The sequence below is a fragment of the Mixophyes fleayi genome, chromosome 5 (genome assembly GCF_038048845.1).
Source record: "Mixophyes fleayi isolate aMixFle1 chromosome 5, aMixFle1.hap1, whole genome shotgun sequence".
NCBI classification, from domain to species: Eukaryota; Metazoa; Chordata; class Amphibia; order Anura; family Limnodynastidae; genus Mixophyes; species Mixophyes fleayi.
This window is the reverse complement of record NC_134406.1, coordinates 52,406,862-52,424,960: the sequence shown is the minus strand read 5'-3', so window position 1 is coordinate 52,424,960 and position 18,099 is coordinate 52,406,862. Positions and strand designations below refer to the sequence as shown.

General features: G+C 37.6%; 1 protein-coding gene across 1 annotated transcript in view; it reads left to right on the top strand.

Moving 5' to 3' along the window:
- The window catches only part of DNAH11 (dynein axonemal heavy chain 11), a 168,513-nt gene that overhangs the window by 21,392 nt on the left and 129,022 nt on the right, over positions 1 to 18,099 (top strand). The window contains exons 11-20 of the mRNA XM_075214347.1: positions 1,359 to 1,554; positions 3,689 to 3,793; positions 5,283 to 5,678; positions 10,152 to 10,484; positions 10,856 to 11,110; positions 11,196 to 11,365; positions 13,827 to 14,049; positions 15,365 to 15,481; positions 15,570 to 15,656; positions 17,083 to 17,241. Coding sequence (XP_075070448.1) covers positions 1,359 to 1,554; positions 3,689 to 3,793; positions 5,283 to 5,678; positions 10,152 to 10,484; positions 10,856 to 11,110; positions 11,196 to 11,365; positions 13,827 to 14,049; positions 15,365 to 15,481; positions 15,570 to 15,656; positions 17,083 to 17,241 — 2,041 coding nt within the window. The remainder of the gene's footprint in view (positions 1 to 1,358; positions 1,555 to 3,688; positions 3,794 to 5,282; positions 5,679 to 10,151; positions 10,485 to 10,855; positions 11,111 to 11,195; positions 11,366 to 13,826; positions 14,050 to 15,364; positions 15,482 to 15,569; positions 15,657 to 17,082; positions 17,242 to 18,099) is intronic.

The window sequence follows — 18,099 nt, the reverse complement described above, 5'->3', positions numbered from 1 at the left end:
TTTTGGGAAGATGTGTAATATTGGTTTGCTATTACATTTTCAATAATAATAAACTGTACTCCTCCTTATAATGTACTAGGACACCTTTTTCCTGATTCACTATATATCTGTGGAAACAAAACAGTTATAATAAAATGCAAATTATATTTATTAATGGGGATTTTAAGGTGCTTTATATATAGTTTTAGCTTTTGTTGAGCCATTTACATCCTCTGATTGTTAGCAGTAACATTGGATGTGTGGACCCTGGCCCAGCTCTCAATCTGCTGCAGTTTCATAGCTTCCTGTGGTATTTTGCTTTGCATTCTCCAGGAGTACTGATAGTGAGTACTCAGAGTGGTCCTCATAGTCATCCATTGATCATGGTTTTGAACACCACTACTGCTGTTTTTACTGTCTATTGTTCAGCTGTGTAACTGCCTGTAAATTGTTACTGGTGAAATAAAGTTTGTTCTCCTACTGGAGATCCTCTACTCTGCTGTCTTATAATAACCATTCTTATAACCGTAAGGTTGCCTGATGCAATAGTTTTATAATTATGTAGGTTATGTGATATTATTTATTTGTAGAGTTGGAACAAGAAATTCTTGAACAGCGTGTGATCTTGGTCCTAAATATTTTGTTTATCCTGTTAGTGGAGAAAAAAACACTATAGAATTGTCACAGGATAATATTGAAACTTAATCTGAGGGAGGAATTCAATTTGCCGTGTTACTTGAAAAAGTAACGTGGCTTGTGCACTATTACCGTTATTACGGTAATTACCGTTATTACGGTACCTTTAACGCCGGCTTTCTGCTCGCAGCTCCCTGAGCTGCGAGCAGAAATCCGGGTTAGAATTACCGGAATAACAGTAATAGTTTTAACGCTGCGGTACTTTTGCAAGTAACGTGGCTAATTGAATTCCCCCCTAAGAGGCATATTCAATTGTCGGCAGAAACGCTGAAAATCTCATGGCGTGCGCACTATTGCCGTTAATACGGTAATAGTGAGCGGGAAAAAACGTTATTACGGTACTTTCCTTGCTGGATTTCAGCTCATGGCTCCCTGAAACCCGCGACAATTGAATATGCCCCTTAGAGTACTAAAATTTCCAGGGAACTATGCACATAACTAGATATGTGACATTATTGTAGTTAACCTAGGTTTCCAATCTGGCACGTTTGTGTTTAACCCAGGTTTCAATGGAACATCCTTGTGGTCCATGTGGTTAACACAGGCTTGTTCATGTCAAACTTTCTTTCATGAGTAGTTACTGACTTTCTGAAGATTTTGATAATTTAGTGTTCTAAGAAGATGCATTGATCATTCCAGCAAATTATAACTTATCTATATATGCCATTTACTATCTCCTTTAGAAGCATGGAAAGTCCAGAAGCCTCATCCATTTATCAGAAATATATGGAGATGATGACCCTACTAGACCAACATGAGGATTTGGCCTATGAGAAGTGGATATCGAAAGTGGATGAAGTTTGCAAATTCAACTTAGACCAGCCACTTATAAAACGTAACCTTGAAGATGGTCTTCTGAGTGTAAACTTCGATCCCAAGGTATTACCTTAGTCTTTCATTATCCTGATTATTTTGTGGACTTTGTTAGCACTTACCAAAACTTACAGATGTGCAGAGTTTCAACTTTTATGCATTTAGAATGTTATACTTTTATTTTATTTAGGGGTGTGCACCGGCCACTTTTAGTGTTTTGGGTTCTGATTAGCTTGATGTTTTGGGTTCTGATTTGTTTTGCCAAAACACTCGACGAAGAGTTTTGGTTCTGATTTAGGGTTTTGGGTTCTGATTTATTTTTAAAAAAGCATAAAAAGTGCTAAAATCAAATTTTTTATTTTTTTTTCACTCCTACACTATTATTAACCTCATTCAATAACAATCATTTCCACTAATTTCCAGTCTATTCTGAACACCTCACACCTCACAATATTGTTTTTAGGCCAAAAGGTTGCACCGAGGTAGCTGGATGTCTAGGCTAAGCGACACAAGTGGGCGGCACAAACACGTGGCCCATCTAGGAGTGGCACTGCAGTGGCAGACAGGATGGCAGTTTGAAAAACTAGGTCCCAAAAAGCACATAATGCCAAAAAAAGAGGTGTAAGATGGAATTGTCCTTGGGCCTTCCCACCCACCCTGATGTTGTTGAAATATGACATGCGCACTTTAACAAACCAATCATTTCAGCGACAGGGCCTACAAAACTGTGGCTGAAATGATTGGTTTGTTTGGACCCCCACAAAACCTGTCGAACCAGTTAAGGGAAAGTCCCTTTGCTAAAGTTTTGGTAAATGTAATTTTAATAAACTGCATAAGTCATACAAATATGCAATAAACTAGTAAGAGAAATGCAAATCACATCATTACAAGCTGCATTAATTACATAAACCAGAAGGTCAAAAATATCTGATAGTGCACCCCAACATGCTAGCATTGTTATAATATAACTTATTCTCATTCCACATTGCCTTTACATACAACCAAACTGGCAAAAAAATAAATAAACAGCAATAATAAGCATTTGCATAATTTGTTAGTATAGTGTACAATGTGTACTAGCAACCTTTGGAAAAACATAAATGGCATTGTTACTGCATAATAGAACTTGCTGTTATACATCAATGTAAAGTATTGCTCTTTAAAAAGTGATTGAACTAAATAGCAATCAATATTAATTTACTCTTAAATACTTTTTCTAAATTTCAGTTAACAAAATAGCAATAAATCGCACAATCCATTCAAGCTTGTACTAATGTGCTTATGTATGCCTGTTCAGGGACAGTTCACAGACCTGTTTGTTGTTTGATTACATTTTAGTCACATTACGGCTAAAGTTCAACTACACCTGTGTTAATCTGTTTATAACATTAACTCTAGAGCACTTCTTTTGCAGTTGTCCATAAAGCAGTGCTGAATCTGAAACAATCATCTTACAATAATTGTCAATTGAAAATAAAAAAAAATATAAGGGAGCAGGTGCCTAAAATACAAGATAAATTCTTGTGTGCATCCCGATTTAAATGCTGTAATTAATTGGCAGGCTTGTAACTGAAACTCTTAAAATACAGTACAGGCTGTACTATACAGCACTCTTGCATCTTCCATTCATGCTCTCAGTGTTTACCTGGTTTAGACTGTGGTAGTAGCAGTATCAGGAGCAGAGGAAGCAGCATTCTACACCAGACCAGTCCCAGTGTAGGAATCTTGTGGAGATGGCACTCAGTCTGAGCCTCCGATGGCATTACCACTTGAATTTATGACATCCGAGTTTAGCGAGATCCGACGCGAGACTTGGATGTCATGGCCTCGTTTGGGATTTTTTTCGCGGGCGGAAGTACCGGAACAGTGCTCGGATCCCGTCGGATCCGCACTGTTCGGGTGGGCTCGGATTAGCGAAATCCGAGCCCGCTCATCCTTGATTTTATTATTATATACTTTTGGGGTGTTTTTTTTAATAATGTTTTAATGATTTTCTTAAGGACCCCTTACATAATAAATACTGGCAACTTACATCTTGCTTGTCACATCCACATGTTTACTAGATGTCTCTGGTTCCATGTCTGATAATATATATGTATGTATGTGTGTATGTGTGTATGTGTGTGTGTGTGTGTGTGTGTGTGTGTGTGTGAAAGTGCTTCACTATACAGTAGCTTTATTTGTCTAATTATTTTTGCAGCTAGTTGCAGTGTTACGAGAGGTAAAATACCTCCAAGTACAAGATCATACAGATATACCCAAGGCTGCATTAGGTATTTTCGAAAAGAAGGAAATCCTACATAAAGTAAGTGTATTTCTACATTCGCTGTTTTAGGTCAGTTGTGAGCTAATATAATACTATAAATGAACACTGGTTTTATTTTATTATTTCTTTCATATCTGAATATAATTGTACATTCAGAGGACATCTATGTGTGTACAAATAACCTGTCCTCTTTTTTTCTTGTTAAAAACATATTGCTGAAACTAAAACTGCACCATTCACTGTTCTAAATTGCCAGTGTAATTTGTACAAACAATGGTTAGAATCACTTATTTCAGTGCAGTATGCGTTTTGTAAAGCTACACTTACCAGACCAATGTTTGGTTATCTTGTGTTTGAAAATGGAAAAAACAATGACAATTCCAGCAAATAGACTGCCACATTTGAAAATAATTTGCCCTCTAGAAACATGATTCCTTTGAAATCTATTTGCAATATTTAAAGTCATCTCTCCTCACTGAACAGAAGAAAAGTTGTAGCAATGCTCTTTTTTTTGAAAGCCGTAGCCTAGAACGCCACATGTGATTCTATCTCGGCAGACCCAGGGTCACTACAATTCCAGTCCTATCATGAATTTGACCAGAACATGATTTTTTTTACACTTTATACAATTAAGCAATAAAGCCAAGAGAATAAGAAAAGATTGTAAGAAATAGATCCAACATGTAGAAAAGGAAGGATTTTATTGGGCAATTATTCAGTACTGAAAAAAAGAGAAAAATCTTAGAGAATGTCCGTGCAGATTGGACAACTACACTAAACATCTAGTTAGGACAAAGAGAGAGTTAATTAAACATTTGGAAAAAATAAAATGTGTCTGTGATATTAGCTACTGTTTATAATGTGTATCTTGTATTTTTCTTGAATTAGTGACTATTGATTTGTGGACAAATCACTTATACCAGTCTTTGCTACTGTAATTCAGTTTCAGTGGGTGATGATACAGACTCTTAGGGGCATATTCAATTGTCCATGGTTTCCGGCGTGGAAAAACTATTACCGGTATTACGGTAATAGTAAGCCGGATTTCAGCGCGCAGCTCCCTGAGCCGCGAGCTGAAATGCAGCGAGAAAAGTACCGTAATATCGGTATTTATGCGCACTATTACCGTGATGACGGTAATAGTGCACGGGGCGCGTTATTTTTGGCTGCAACGCCAACAATTGAACATGCCCCTTAGCCTTGGACACAAGATCACATCAAATAGATACTCTTTACCATGGTTTGCAATATTCTTTCCGTGTTCGGAGCCCTTGCAGTTTATATATATCACGTGCTGCTTATTTTACCATTATTTAAAGGGTGACGAGAGCAACCAATAACATTCCAATCACAAGAATATATATGGGCTACACATGGAAAAATAAAGAGGAAGACACAGGAGGGGTTAGAATTGACAAGTTCCGGGAAGGAATCATATCTTAAGGGAAACAAGCAGTTTATACAGTATGTTCAGTATATTATATATATTATACACTGTTTAACATTTGATTGTTTGCTGTTTTGATAGTATATTGGAAGCTTGGATCTCCTCGTTCAGTGGTACAATAAACTAAAACAAACGGTATTGGAAGTAGAATACCCCTTGATTAAAGAGGACATGGCAGCCATTAATGAACAGCTGAGAGATGCAGAGGTTCACTATACATGGAATCGAGAGGACTGCTGGGATTATATTGTCCAAGTGAAATCGATAGTCTATGACTTGGAGAGGAGAGTACAGAAATCAAAGGACAACATAACAGCAATGCAGCAGATTATGAATACATGGGCTGAGCAAGCTTTGTTTTCACGGAAAGAAAACAAGAAAGATACCCTGATTAATCTAGAGGACAAAGTTGAACGAATCAATAAAAAATATAAATCAATCCAAGAAGATGGATATAAACTACGTAGCCTGACTGAGGTATTAAATGTATTTACTATTTAAAAAAAAGTAGAGTGTACCCATCACCTACCCACACTGGATGCAGCCATTTAGTGAGCTGAATCCACATTCTATTTACTAGGAACTATTGACATGACTGAAACGTGATAATATTAACAGTGATGGGACCAACAAATAATTATTCAAATTATGCCACATAGTAGTATACTCAGTTCATATTATGCCACAGTATTGTCCTCAATTTATATTATGCCATATAGTTGTGCCCACAAATCATATCATGCCTCTTAGTTATTACCCCAATTCATATACCACATAGTTATGCCCCCAATTCATATTATGCCACATAGTAGAGCCCCCTGTTCATATTATGCCACATAGTCGTGCCCCTGAATCATATTATGCCACAGTAATGCCCCAAGTTCATATCATTGCACATAGTTGTGCCCCTAGTTCATTTTATGGCACAGTAATGCCCACAGTTCACTTTATGCCACAGTAATGCCCCCAATTCACATTATGCAACAGTAATACCCCCCAATTCAGTTTATGCCACAGTAATGCCCCCAATTCAGTTTATGCCGCAGTAATGCTCCCAATTCACATTATGCCACAGTCATGCCCCCAGTTCATTTTATGCAACACCTAAGTGCCCCCAATTCACATTATGCTACAGTAATGCCCCCAATGAATGTTAAATCACATATAAATGTCCCCATTGAATGTTATGCCTCAATTTAAGGACAGATATATTTAGAAGAAACACAATTGCATAAACCATATAAATAAAGTGTTGATTACTGGAATGGCGTGCAGTAAATATGACCTGGTCTGATGGTATATTCAGAAATAAAACAGTCTCTGTTTAGTTCCACCTCAGTTTGCTAAAAGGGCACTGTCCAATTGTTATAACTCCAGGAGCTGGATTGTAGCAATATAAATGATTTTTCTACACAGCGTGGTTAAATTACTGTATAAACGGCTACTCACATAAGTCCCCCCTCTACGTTGATGCAATAATGGGTATGATAAAATAGCAATGTATTAGTTTTTCTTTTTAGTTTTTTTCGTGGTTAATAAATCTTCTCTCCGTAAGGAAAGTGAGTTTTGTAGTGTATGCTCTAATAACGGAATCTGGTATTTTTTTTCTTTAAATGCCTCTATTAATGTTTACACTTCTTTAAATATATTATCATTGGAATTTCTACGTAATCTCCTTAATTGACCTGAGGGGATATTTTTTAAGCAATCATTTTGGTGGTTACTGCGATAATGAATATAGTTGTTCGAATCAACTTCTTTTCGAAAAGTCGAAGTTTCAATACAATTGTCTACAATTTTGAGAGTAACATCAAGAAAATCAATGGTGAAAGTATTAGAATGTCCTACAAATGTAAGATTATAGGGATTTCTATTTAAATGACTAATGAGGTCAGAAACTGTTGATGAATCCCCCTTCCATACAAAAAGGAGGTCATCTATTTATCTCATGTAGAGGACCAGGTTCGCTGCAAGCTCGCTGCTCCAAATGTACTCCTCTTCAAAGAAGCCCGTGTAGAGATTGGCAAATATCGGGCAAACCTGGCCCCCATTGTTGTGCCATGGTTTTGTAAGTAAAAATATTTGTCAAATACAAAATAATTATGCGATAGTATGAATGATATGGATGACAGAATGAATTGTTGATGTGCAAATGATACCATCGCCCTTTTTAGAAAACTGAGATGAAACCAAACAGAGACTGTTTTGTTTCTGAATATACCATCAGACCAGGTCATATCTAGTGCACACCATTCCAGTAATCAACACTTTATTTATATGGTTCATGCAATTGTGTTTCTTTTATCAAGGTTTTTAAATCTAAATGCATCTGTTTATATCAGTTTTTAACAATAACTTATTGTTTATTGGGAATGTGGCTATTTTGATTTAATACTTATTACTAGTGCAGTCACTATACACTTTATCCTATTTGTCTATTTATTGGGATATTGCCACTATCCTATATGACAGCTGCTTCCAATTGGTGTCTTTCTTTAACCAGTTTAGCGTCTATAGGGGTTTTGTCTATGGTGTATGTGTGCGTCTGGTCTGTAAGTACTCTCTGTGTGACATAGACACTTTTAGTTAATATTACTTTTGGACACCTGTCTAGTATGTACCTGCTCACCACTCAAGCCTGCTGTCTATATATTGTGAGCAATAGGGTATTAAATCCACTGACAGTGTTTCATAGTATAACTATTTCATGCAAAAGTAATTAATTTCAGCAGCTAAAAGGAGCTGGTTTGGGGATGGCCTCAGAAACACCTGTGTATGGGTGAGTGGGACTCAATCCATTCATAAGGGTTCTTTTACTAACATTACATTAGCCAAATATGCATTGAGCCACAACAATCAATTAGCTTTTTATCTGTTTAATGCAAGTTTGACAATGAAAGCAGGTATCTGATTGGTTGTTATAGTTTAGTGGAAAATCATCATCATCATTTATATATCGACAGCAGATTCCATAGCGCTTTACAATTGGGAGCAAACAGTAATAAAACAATACTGGGTAATACATACAGAGAGGTAAGAGGGCCCTGCTCGCAAGCTTACAATCTATGGTAGAATGGTTTGATACACAAGGGTAAGTGCTACATCATATTGAATATTTGTCCAGCTAGAATGTGAAGGTTACAAAGTATTTAGTGGGCTGTATGCTCAGTCACACAACTATGTTGGTCAGAGTGTTGTTGTCTTGTGTTAGCTGTGTAGACGGTGATAATAGGGTAACCTAAGGAGATTAAGAGGTGGGTTTTCAGAGAACGCTTGAAGATTTGAAGACTAGAGGAAAATCTTGTTGTGGGATTGTAGCGTCTGTATGAGGAGAGAGTGGTCAACAGTGTTGAATGCAGCAGAGAGATCCAGGAGTATCAGAACAGAGTAATCCCCTTTAATTTTAGCTGTGATCAGATCATTGACAACCTTGGTCAGTGCAGTCTCTGTGGAGTATTGAGAGCGAAAGCCTGATTGAAAAAGATCCAATAGGTTGTTTGCAGAAAGGAAACATGTGAGGTGAGTGTAGGCAATTCTCTCAGGCTGAGAGATGGGGCGGTAATTTTAGAGAGTGTTTGGTTCAGAATTTAGGGGTTTTTTTAGAATAGGAGTAATCATTGCGTGCTGGAATAGTGATGAAAAGATACAAGTCGAGAGAGAGAGATTACAAATTTTAGTTAGAGGTGGAATAAGCACACGAGACAATGACCTACCAATTTGTAAGGGTATGGGATCAAGAGGTTAGGAGGTAGAGTAGGAAGATAGCAAGAGAGTAGAAACTTCCTCTTCATTCATGGGATCAAATGAAAAGAGAGTGTTAGAGGATGCTGGGAAGGAATTGATCTGATTGCTAGTCGAGGGAGATGACACCATTTCAAGTCTGATCTTATCAATTTTGTTTTTGAAATAGGGAGCAAGATCCTGGGCACTGATTGTAGTTGGAGGGTTTGGGGCGGGAGGATTGAGAAGAGATTTAAATGTGTTTAAAAAGGCGTTTGGGGTTAGAAGCCTGAGCGTAGATGAGATTGGAAGTATGCTTGTTTAGCAGTGTCCAGAGCATTTTGATGGGAGTGGTAGATAGCAGTATATGCGCTAAAATCATTAGAGGTACAAAATTTACACCAGTGATCAGCTTTCCAAGAGTTTTTGTAGGTTTCATGTTACTTTAGTGTGCCACGGTTGACAACAAAATCTACGCGGCGTATAACGAGTCGCTGGAGCCACTTAATCAAGGGCAGTTGCTAGGGTATGGTGAAAATGAGGAACTGCCATATCAGGGGAGGAGAATGTAGAAATTGGGGAGAAAAGGTGTTGGAGATAGGTGGAAAACTGTTGAAAATCAATAAAGTTAATATCCCTGCGGGTATGAGTAGGCTTGGAAGAGTTTGACAGCAGGGAGGTTAAAGAACTGGGGGTGAGCGAGTAACTAATAAGGTGATGATCTGAGAGGGGGAAAGGAGTATTAAGGAAATTAGAAACTGAGCATAGTCTAAAGAAATCAAGATCAAGACATTGGCCATCCCGACGAGTAGCAAATTCAATCTACTGAGGAGGTTAGAGAGAGAGCAGTTTTGAAGCAGCGTTGGAACGTGGATTAGCAATAGGGATGTTGAAATCACCCATGATGATGGTGGGGATGTCAGAAAATAGGAAGTGAGTGAGTCATGCAGAGAAATGTTCAAGAAATTGTTGGTGCGGTCCAGAGGGGGAGATGGATCACAGTAAAATTCTGCAAATGTAATGTTGGTATATGAGCCATAATGTCCTGTCAATTACATCGAAGACACAACTAACTCTTCTAGTCCTATACATAATAGTATAGGACATGTCTAGTCTTATAAATAACCAAACTATTCGCAGTTTCAGCTTTTCCTGTTCATATAATATTTGAGATTTATACTTCCATTGATTCATGTTCCTATTTACAAATGAAAACTAATGTTTCTACAGGAAAACATGAAACTCTTGAAGGCTGTTCCAGACGTGGACTCATGGAAGTTGTATGTGGAATACATGGATGACATTGTAACGGATGGCTTGTACAATACCATTTTGAATTCTTTAGATTTCTTTGTAGAGAACACTGATGAAAGATTAAAACCAGCACCTTTATTTGAGGCACAAATGTCTCTTAATGGTAGTGAAATTGTATTTAAGCCCTCGTTACAGAAAGAAGATGGGGATGGTCTATACGACCTCATGGAAGAGCTTCTGGGTGATATTTTTAAAATGTCAGGACAAGTAAAGAGAATTGCAAAACATTTTGGAGCAGATAATTACCAGGTAAGTGTTTTTAATAATTAGTCAAATAATGAATATTCATATGAATATATTAACAAAATTTGATTTCCCATGACACACTTTTAGATTTTGGAAGTAGTCTTACCGCACTTACCAAACACCTAATATGGAATAGGTGTTGTACATTGAATTCCCATGACACACAACAACACATTTAAGTAGCCTTTGCAATGCAACTGTGGTTGCTACCAATGTGTTTTGTCTGGGATTTTATAAGGTTGTTATTGGGTATGTACAATAAAATATTGTATATCTTCTAATTCTACTTCATGACTAAATTTTAATTGTCCCCTGTAAAACATGTATAAGTTGTAGTAGTTCAAGTATTTCTATATATTCTGTATATATTACAGACTGACCTAGATGAGATGACTGACCTCTCACAACTGCGACACGAAATTATGGACAAGGTTAACGTGGTTATTGACAAAGTCTTAGATTATAGAAGCACATATGACTCCTATTCCTACCTGTGGACAGATGACCGGTCGGAGTTCATGAGACAATTTCTCTTGTATGGTCACGTGTTGACATCTGAAGAAATTGAAGCGCATGTTGATGATGGTGTCCCAGAAAGTCCTCCATCCATTGAGCAATTTAAAGAACAGGCAAGAAGTAGCATTATATGAATCAATACACCAATCATTTTAATAATAGAATCATATTTAAAATAATTATTATTTTTTATTCTAGATTGATATATATGAAAACCTTTACACTGAGATATTTTCTTCTGATGACACCAAGATCTTTGAAAGTTGGTTCAGGTTAGATTTGAAGCCCTTTAAAACGAGCATGCTTGTCACCATAAGAAAATGGAGCTGGATGTTTAAAGAACATCTTCTCAGATTTGTCATTGACAGGTGAGCTCTGTGGACTGTATCAGACATGGCTGAAAGACCTATCTTTATTTATTTACTTATTTATATTTTTATGAATTTTATTCTTAAAGGCAAATATTAACTGACATGCAAGATAAATCTACATGAAAGATGATCTTCACAAATGTAGATGTAGTTGATTCATCTAAATTTATAATTAATTAGCATTTTCTACACTTTTATTACCTGGTTGAATGCAAGTATAGTCATAGGTACAATAGCTTAGGATTACCAGACGTCAGTAAATTTACTTGCTGTATGTAAACATTTAGTAAAAATGTCTGGACAATTGACCCAGTATTGCATCATGTGTGACCCCAACATGAGGTGGATAATTCAATTCAAATTCTTATGATTATTATTTATTAATATTATTATTTTTTCAGGCAGGTAATTAAAATCAGTCACACTTCTTATTATCAATAATATCATTCTTTGAAGAGAAAATTCATATAACCATATATTTTTATTATTCACAGGTTGATTATATAAATAAAGTATTAATTGAAATGATTCTTGTCCTGAACAGTAGGCCGTTGTTTCACTTTGGAGTAGATCAGTAGGTGGGACTTGTCCCTGTAATCTATTTTCAGCAACATCAATTCATTTCATAATTTGCAATCTTTACTTGTGAACACACTAATCCGCGTTGGTTTCCGCCAAAGTGCTTGGCTAATGGAGCAATATGGCATTGTGTTAGAGGAGAAATATGGCATATGGAGGAGCATACGTTTGCATTGTCCATTGGAGGAGTTGGCTTGAGTGAGGGTGTTCCTTGCTAAATACAGAGCTGGCACACATGTGAGCCTAGTTATACTGAGCAATACAAACATTTTGTGGAGCAGTACCATAGAAACAACACAGTGGCCTAGTGGTTAGCACTTCTGCCTCACAGCACTGGGGTCATGAGTTCGATTCCCGACCATGGCCTTATCTGTGTGGAGTTTGTATGTTCTCCCTGTGTTTGCGTGGGTTTCCTCCGGGTGCTCCGGTTTCCCCCCACACTCCAAAAACATACTGGTAGGTTAATTGGCCGCTATCAAAAAATTTACCCTAGTCTCTCTGTCTGTCTGTCTGTCTGTCTGTCTGTGTGTCCATCTCCCTCCTTGTCTGTCTGTGAGTGTGTGTCTATATTAGGGAATTTAGACTGTAAACTCCAATGGGGCAGAGACTGATGTGAATGAGTTCTCTGTACAGCGCTGCGGAATTAGTGGCGCTTTATAAATAAATGATGATGATGATGATAAAATGCACATTTTTATGGGTGTTCCTTGCTGTGTGGAAGGGCATGCAGAAATGTTCCCTTTGTAAATGAGCTTTCAACTTAGAACTGGCAGTCTTTGGGCTTGTCCTATACTTTTAATGAGACGTATTTTGTCATTCACAGAGGAGAAAGGCATTGGCTTCACCTATAGATATGAGTCCTTCTTTAGTATTAGTTTTACACTAGTACCACTACTACATATCGGTACTTTTAAATCAGTATATAAGCATTTTTCCATATAGATGATCTTCCAAAATGTTACACTTAACAATATTAATAATTTTCGTTTAAGTCATTTCTGAGGCTACAATGTGCAGTATTATAGGAGAAAATCTAAAGCTTAAAGAAATGTGTGGTTGTAAAGTGATCAGATTTATACCCCTCTCCCCCACAGCCAGGCAGAAAGTAAGGCGTTACTAAAGCTGGGTACACACTACACTGTTTTTGTCCAATAATCGGCTCAACCAGCCGACATACGACCGCTCGTTCAAAAGTCGGGTCAGTGTGTGTAGTGACACGATGGTCGAAACTCTGCCCAAATGGACGATTGTTGCTTCATTTGGTTGGTCGTACCGTTGAATATTTTCGTTCCAATCTCGTTTCAGTTGTGTAGTGTGTATAAACTTCAGACCGATGTGTACGAAATTTCAACTATTGCTCACGACAACATGGCTGTAAAAAGTCGCTAAAGGGACGTCCGCTCTTCCCTTTATCTTCTAAAACAAGGCTAGTGTGTATGCAGTCCATGGACCGAGCGATCGGACCATCGATCGTATGTAAAATCGATCTGCATAAAAAGTTGGTGGAAAATTCTGTAGTGTGTACCCAGCTTAAGTTCTCATATCCTCTTAACCAACATATGGATTGATCGATCATTGTGTTGCATTTCCATTCAGCCTACAGGAGGAAGCTGGCTATAGGCTACCATAAACTCAGATCAGTTGTGGTGGTGTAATAATCTGTTTTATAGAAATAGCAAGCAACAATAATAAGAATTAAGAAATAACATAATTCTAACAATCATATTGGTATGGGTGTTCTGTTTTCCAGAAAGCCATACTTTCAGTTTGTTTTGCAGAGTGATTTAATATGAGAGGACTGCATAAAGCAGGTTTATCAAAGGAGTAACTTGGGTTAAATGTTTTCAGTGCTGACATTTGATCCTTTTTGTACACTTAGCTTGAATGACTTGGAGGAATTTATTAAGGAGACTGATTCTGGTCTGCAGCAGAAGGTGCCAGAAGGTAATTACGCTGCACTTGTTGGAGTCATGGAGCATCTCCTTGCTGTGAGAGACAGACAAGCAGCAACTGATGAGCTTTTTGACCCTATCAAGCAAACAATCCTACTGTTAGAAAACTATGGACAAAAACTGCCAGACCTGATTTACACACAGCTGGAGGTAACAATTTATGTAGCTGCACTATTAATGAGTTTAGGGGGATTAGGTGTATCTGGAACAATCCCAAACCATTAAATGAGGTGTAAAAATTGAAAATATTACAGGCTGATGACCAGTAGTAGTGTGCTCTCTTCAATAGGGTAGAATACATACACTCTGCACTGTACATTTTGTTACGCTCTTTGTTGTGTACATTAGATATGCCACAGGCAATGATTTTATAATTTCGAGTATTTGATATGTATTGGTTTAAAGAAGAACTCTAGCCTGCTCCTGTTGTCGACCAATAAGAAGGAGGAGGTTGGAGTGGGACCGTTACAACCATAGGAGACACCAACTGATCTGACGAATGGAGTATCCGTACAATTACATTTTGTTCTGCATTAACTCCACAACATTTTTTGATAAAAGTAAATATATAATATATAAATATTATTCACTCCCTTTTCTGCAATAAATCATTTTATATCCAAGGTATATTAGCGTTTGTTGATGGCAGTTCTGTTTTTAGATTTTGAAATTAGAGGGCAAGTAACAAGATAAAATACATTGCGTTTGTATGTAAACCTTTTCTTGATATACTTGCCTCCCAACATTTTAACTGGCCAAAGAGTGACACATTATGATTTTTGTAAAATATCAGAGTATTTGTGTTTTAATAGTCAATATAATCAGCAAGGCTCGCCAACATACAGTATTTTACATAAATGAAGTTCAAACTGTATAGGGGAGCTCTAGATCCCCAATACAGTCTTGTACCCACTCGCATCCGCAAGAATGGGTCTCCTCACTGTGAATAGTAGTGAGGGGCAACAGGTGAATTGTCCGGACCATCAGCTGTGGCATCTTCCTGCTTTGTTGTTAGATTTGTTTGTTATAGATTGTAACACTTGTTTAACATGCCTGCTGATATGTTTTACAGATCGGTATCTCACTCTTAAAAGTATTGTTTTAACTCAGTACTGAGATTAAAGGTAATGAGCAGCCCATTTGAAGGCTTAAAGGGCAACCCATGCGACCCCTGAAGCATATAATGTTTCCTATTACTGGTTTATTGAATCCTCTGTTGTTCTAACTTTCATCTTCACAGTTTGGAATTCATTTCTCTGTACTATCAGAGGGACCACATCCTTGAACTTATTTAAAAGACCTTTTTTTTTTTCAAGCCTTTGAATAGCCCATTTAATCTAGGAAAGTTCTAGTGTGTAATATACTGTAAGCCTTTTGAGTCATTTTTTGGAAGGAAAACCCTGTATAAATGTAGCTTTGGCCTCTGAATTTGTTTTCCACACTTCTTTCATATTACTTCCTGTAGGAGCTGCCAGAAAAATGGAACAATACTAAAAAAACAGCAATTACTGTGAAGCATGATCTGGCTCCCCTACAGATAGCAGAGGTTTCTGTCATAAGGAAAAGATGTGCTGCTTTTGATGTAAGTAAAGTCATACATTGTATTTTTAATAGTCTTCCTAGGTAATCATTTAATTTTTCTGTTTCTTATTTTTTTTCTTGTCCCCCAGATGAAACAGAATCATTTTAGGGAAAGGTTTTGTCTGGAGGCTCCATTCTCATATGGTGCTCAAATGCCATATACTCTCCTGGATAAGGTATGTAAGATAGACAGCAAGTCCTGATCCTGCAGTCCCTTTGTTCCCAATCATTAGGGATCATTTACTAACCTTTAATTTATGTACAAAATTGCATTAAACCATAACAACTCATCAGCCACTTGCTCTAATTGTTTACCTTGCACTACATAATTTGTTGGCATCAGACAGGCCTCCAGTGCCCTGACAGACATTCACCTGAGCCCCCAGCTCTGTACCCCACTTTGAATTATTCTTTGTTATAGCAGCCGGATTCAGTGTCACGTGACCTTCTCTGCACTCTGCACAGCCAATCAGGGGAGGAGGAGAGAGTGCAGAGCATGCTGCACCTCCTACTTTCTCTGTGGGTTGAGTGGCATGTAAGGAAGGTGTGAGTGACATATGGGGGCATTTGAGATTACATGTTGGATCTGAGTTCTTGTGGGATCTGAGGTCATATGGGGCTATTTTGGAGAAAATATAAGGTCTGAGTGCCATGTGAGGATTTTTTTTTTTTTTTTGTTTAAAGAAAGATATTTACTGGCCATATTCTCTAAATATAAGAGCTTTTCATTTTGTTTCAATGGTCCATTAATTATAATTAGGAATGTGCACCGGCCACTTTTGGTGTCTCGTGTTTTGTGTTTTGGATTCGGATTTGCTTGAGGTTTTGGGCTCGGATTTGTTTCGCAAAACACCTGACGAAAGGTTTTGGTTCGGATTTGTTTTGAAAAAAACATAAAAAGTGCTAAAAACCAGTTTTGTGGGGTTTTTTTTCACTCCTACGCTATTATTAACCTCAATAACATTCAATAACAATCATTTCCACTAATTTCCAGTCTATTCTGAACACCTCACAATATTGTTTTTAGGCCAAAAGGTTGCACCGAGGTAGCTTGAGCACATAATGCCAAAAAAAGAGGTACATGATGGAATTGTTCTGCGCCCTCCCTCCCACCCCTCGCGAGATTCGACGCGAGACTTGGACGACAGAGCCTCGTTTTCATTTTTTTGCCCGCCGGAAATATCCGAACAGTGCTCGGATCCCTTTCGGATCCGCACTGTTCAGGTGGGCTCGGATTAGCGGAATCCGAGCCCGCTCATCTCTAATTATAATAGGGTTTCCAGCATGTGTGCTAAATGTAGACACTCCATTGAAATGTATGACCCCATTGAAATGAATGGAGTTCCACAGCATTATTCTTTCCCGCAATAGAGATTTCAATGTTTTCGCTAAACCAGCATCCGTAAGAATGCGGACTATTAATTTGTTGGGAATATGTGACATAATATGAAAGTGCCTTATGTCTGTGATATCGCTAGTGCCTAATGAATCGATAAATTACATTCTCTTAAATAATGGTTCACAGTGTGTAGACAACAGGTGCTAGTGAAAAGAAGAATGATCATGTCATTGTTACAGCTGATGACCATGTTTATCCCACAGGCCAACCAGGACCTGTGTGTCTTGGAGCAAGAAGTGAAAGACATACAAGAATCTGCTAATCTCTTTGAAGTGGCTGTTCCCGATTACAAGCAGATGAGAAAATGTCGTGAAGAGATAAGACTACTTAAGGAATTATGGGATATTATATATAATGTTCGGGTATGGATTCCTCACTACAGTGTCTGTGATCACCAATTAATTGGTCTGAAGGGATTATAGGCTTGTCTTAACCACATGGCACAAGCAATGTACATCAAAATTAGTATTTAGCCAATTGAAACAAAAATATAATTTGCAACTTTTTTTAAAAAAACAATAAATGATCTGTGTAGATTGTTTTACCTACTGTAAGCACATAACATTTTGCCAATCATTTAAATGGTCAAGAAAATAAATAGCCAATTAACAATAGCCAAGAACATTTCTAAATGGGTTTGAGAACTGTGAAAGGTATCCTTATCTTAGAAAATCTGTGACTTAATTTTTCATTTTCACTGTAATGTTCATATTAGGACATACCTCCTCCATGGCAGAGAGTGACAACATAATTATACAATATTCCACATTTTAAATATAATGTTTATTAATCATGTTTCCATATTACCTACTGCTCCTCTTTCAGTCCTTACTTACTTCAAAACATTTACACACCTCACTATTTTGGAGCCAGAAATTGGGGAAGGGAACATGAGCACGTTTTGATGGGGCATGGTTATTTTACAAAAGGGGGTGTGGGCACACCCCATGGGGCTATCCTAGCTCTTTTGAAGTGCTAAGTTGCACCTTATGCCTCTCCCATTCCTTCCTAACCAGTATTCTTTGTTGAGAGCACCCATTCACCACTACTATACTATGCTGTGTGCAGGAGATACCTGCCAACATCCTGACATGTGGAAGAAAGCTGTCCTGATCGGAGAGACAGAACAGAGCCCTCAAATCAGGACTGGGACAGCTGGGTGTATACATTTACCTCAGTCAGACCTTACTTTACTCAAAAAATAAACATACCCAGTTACT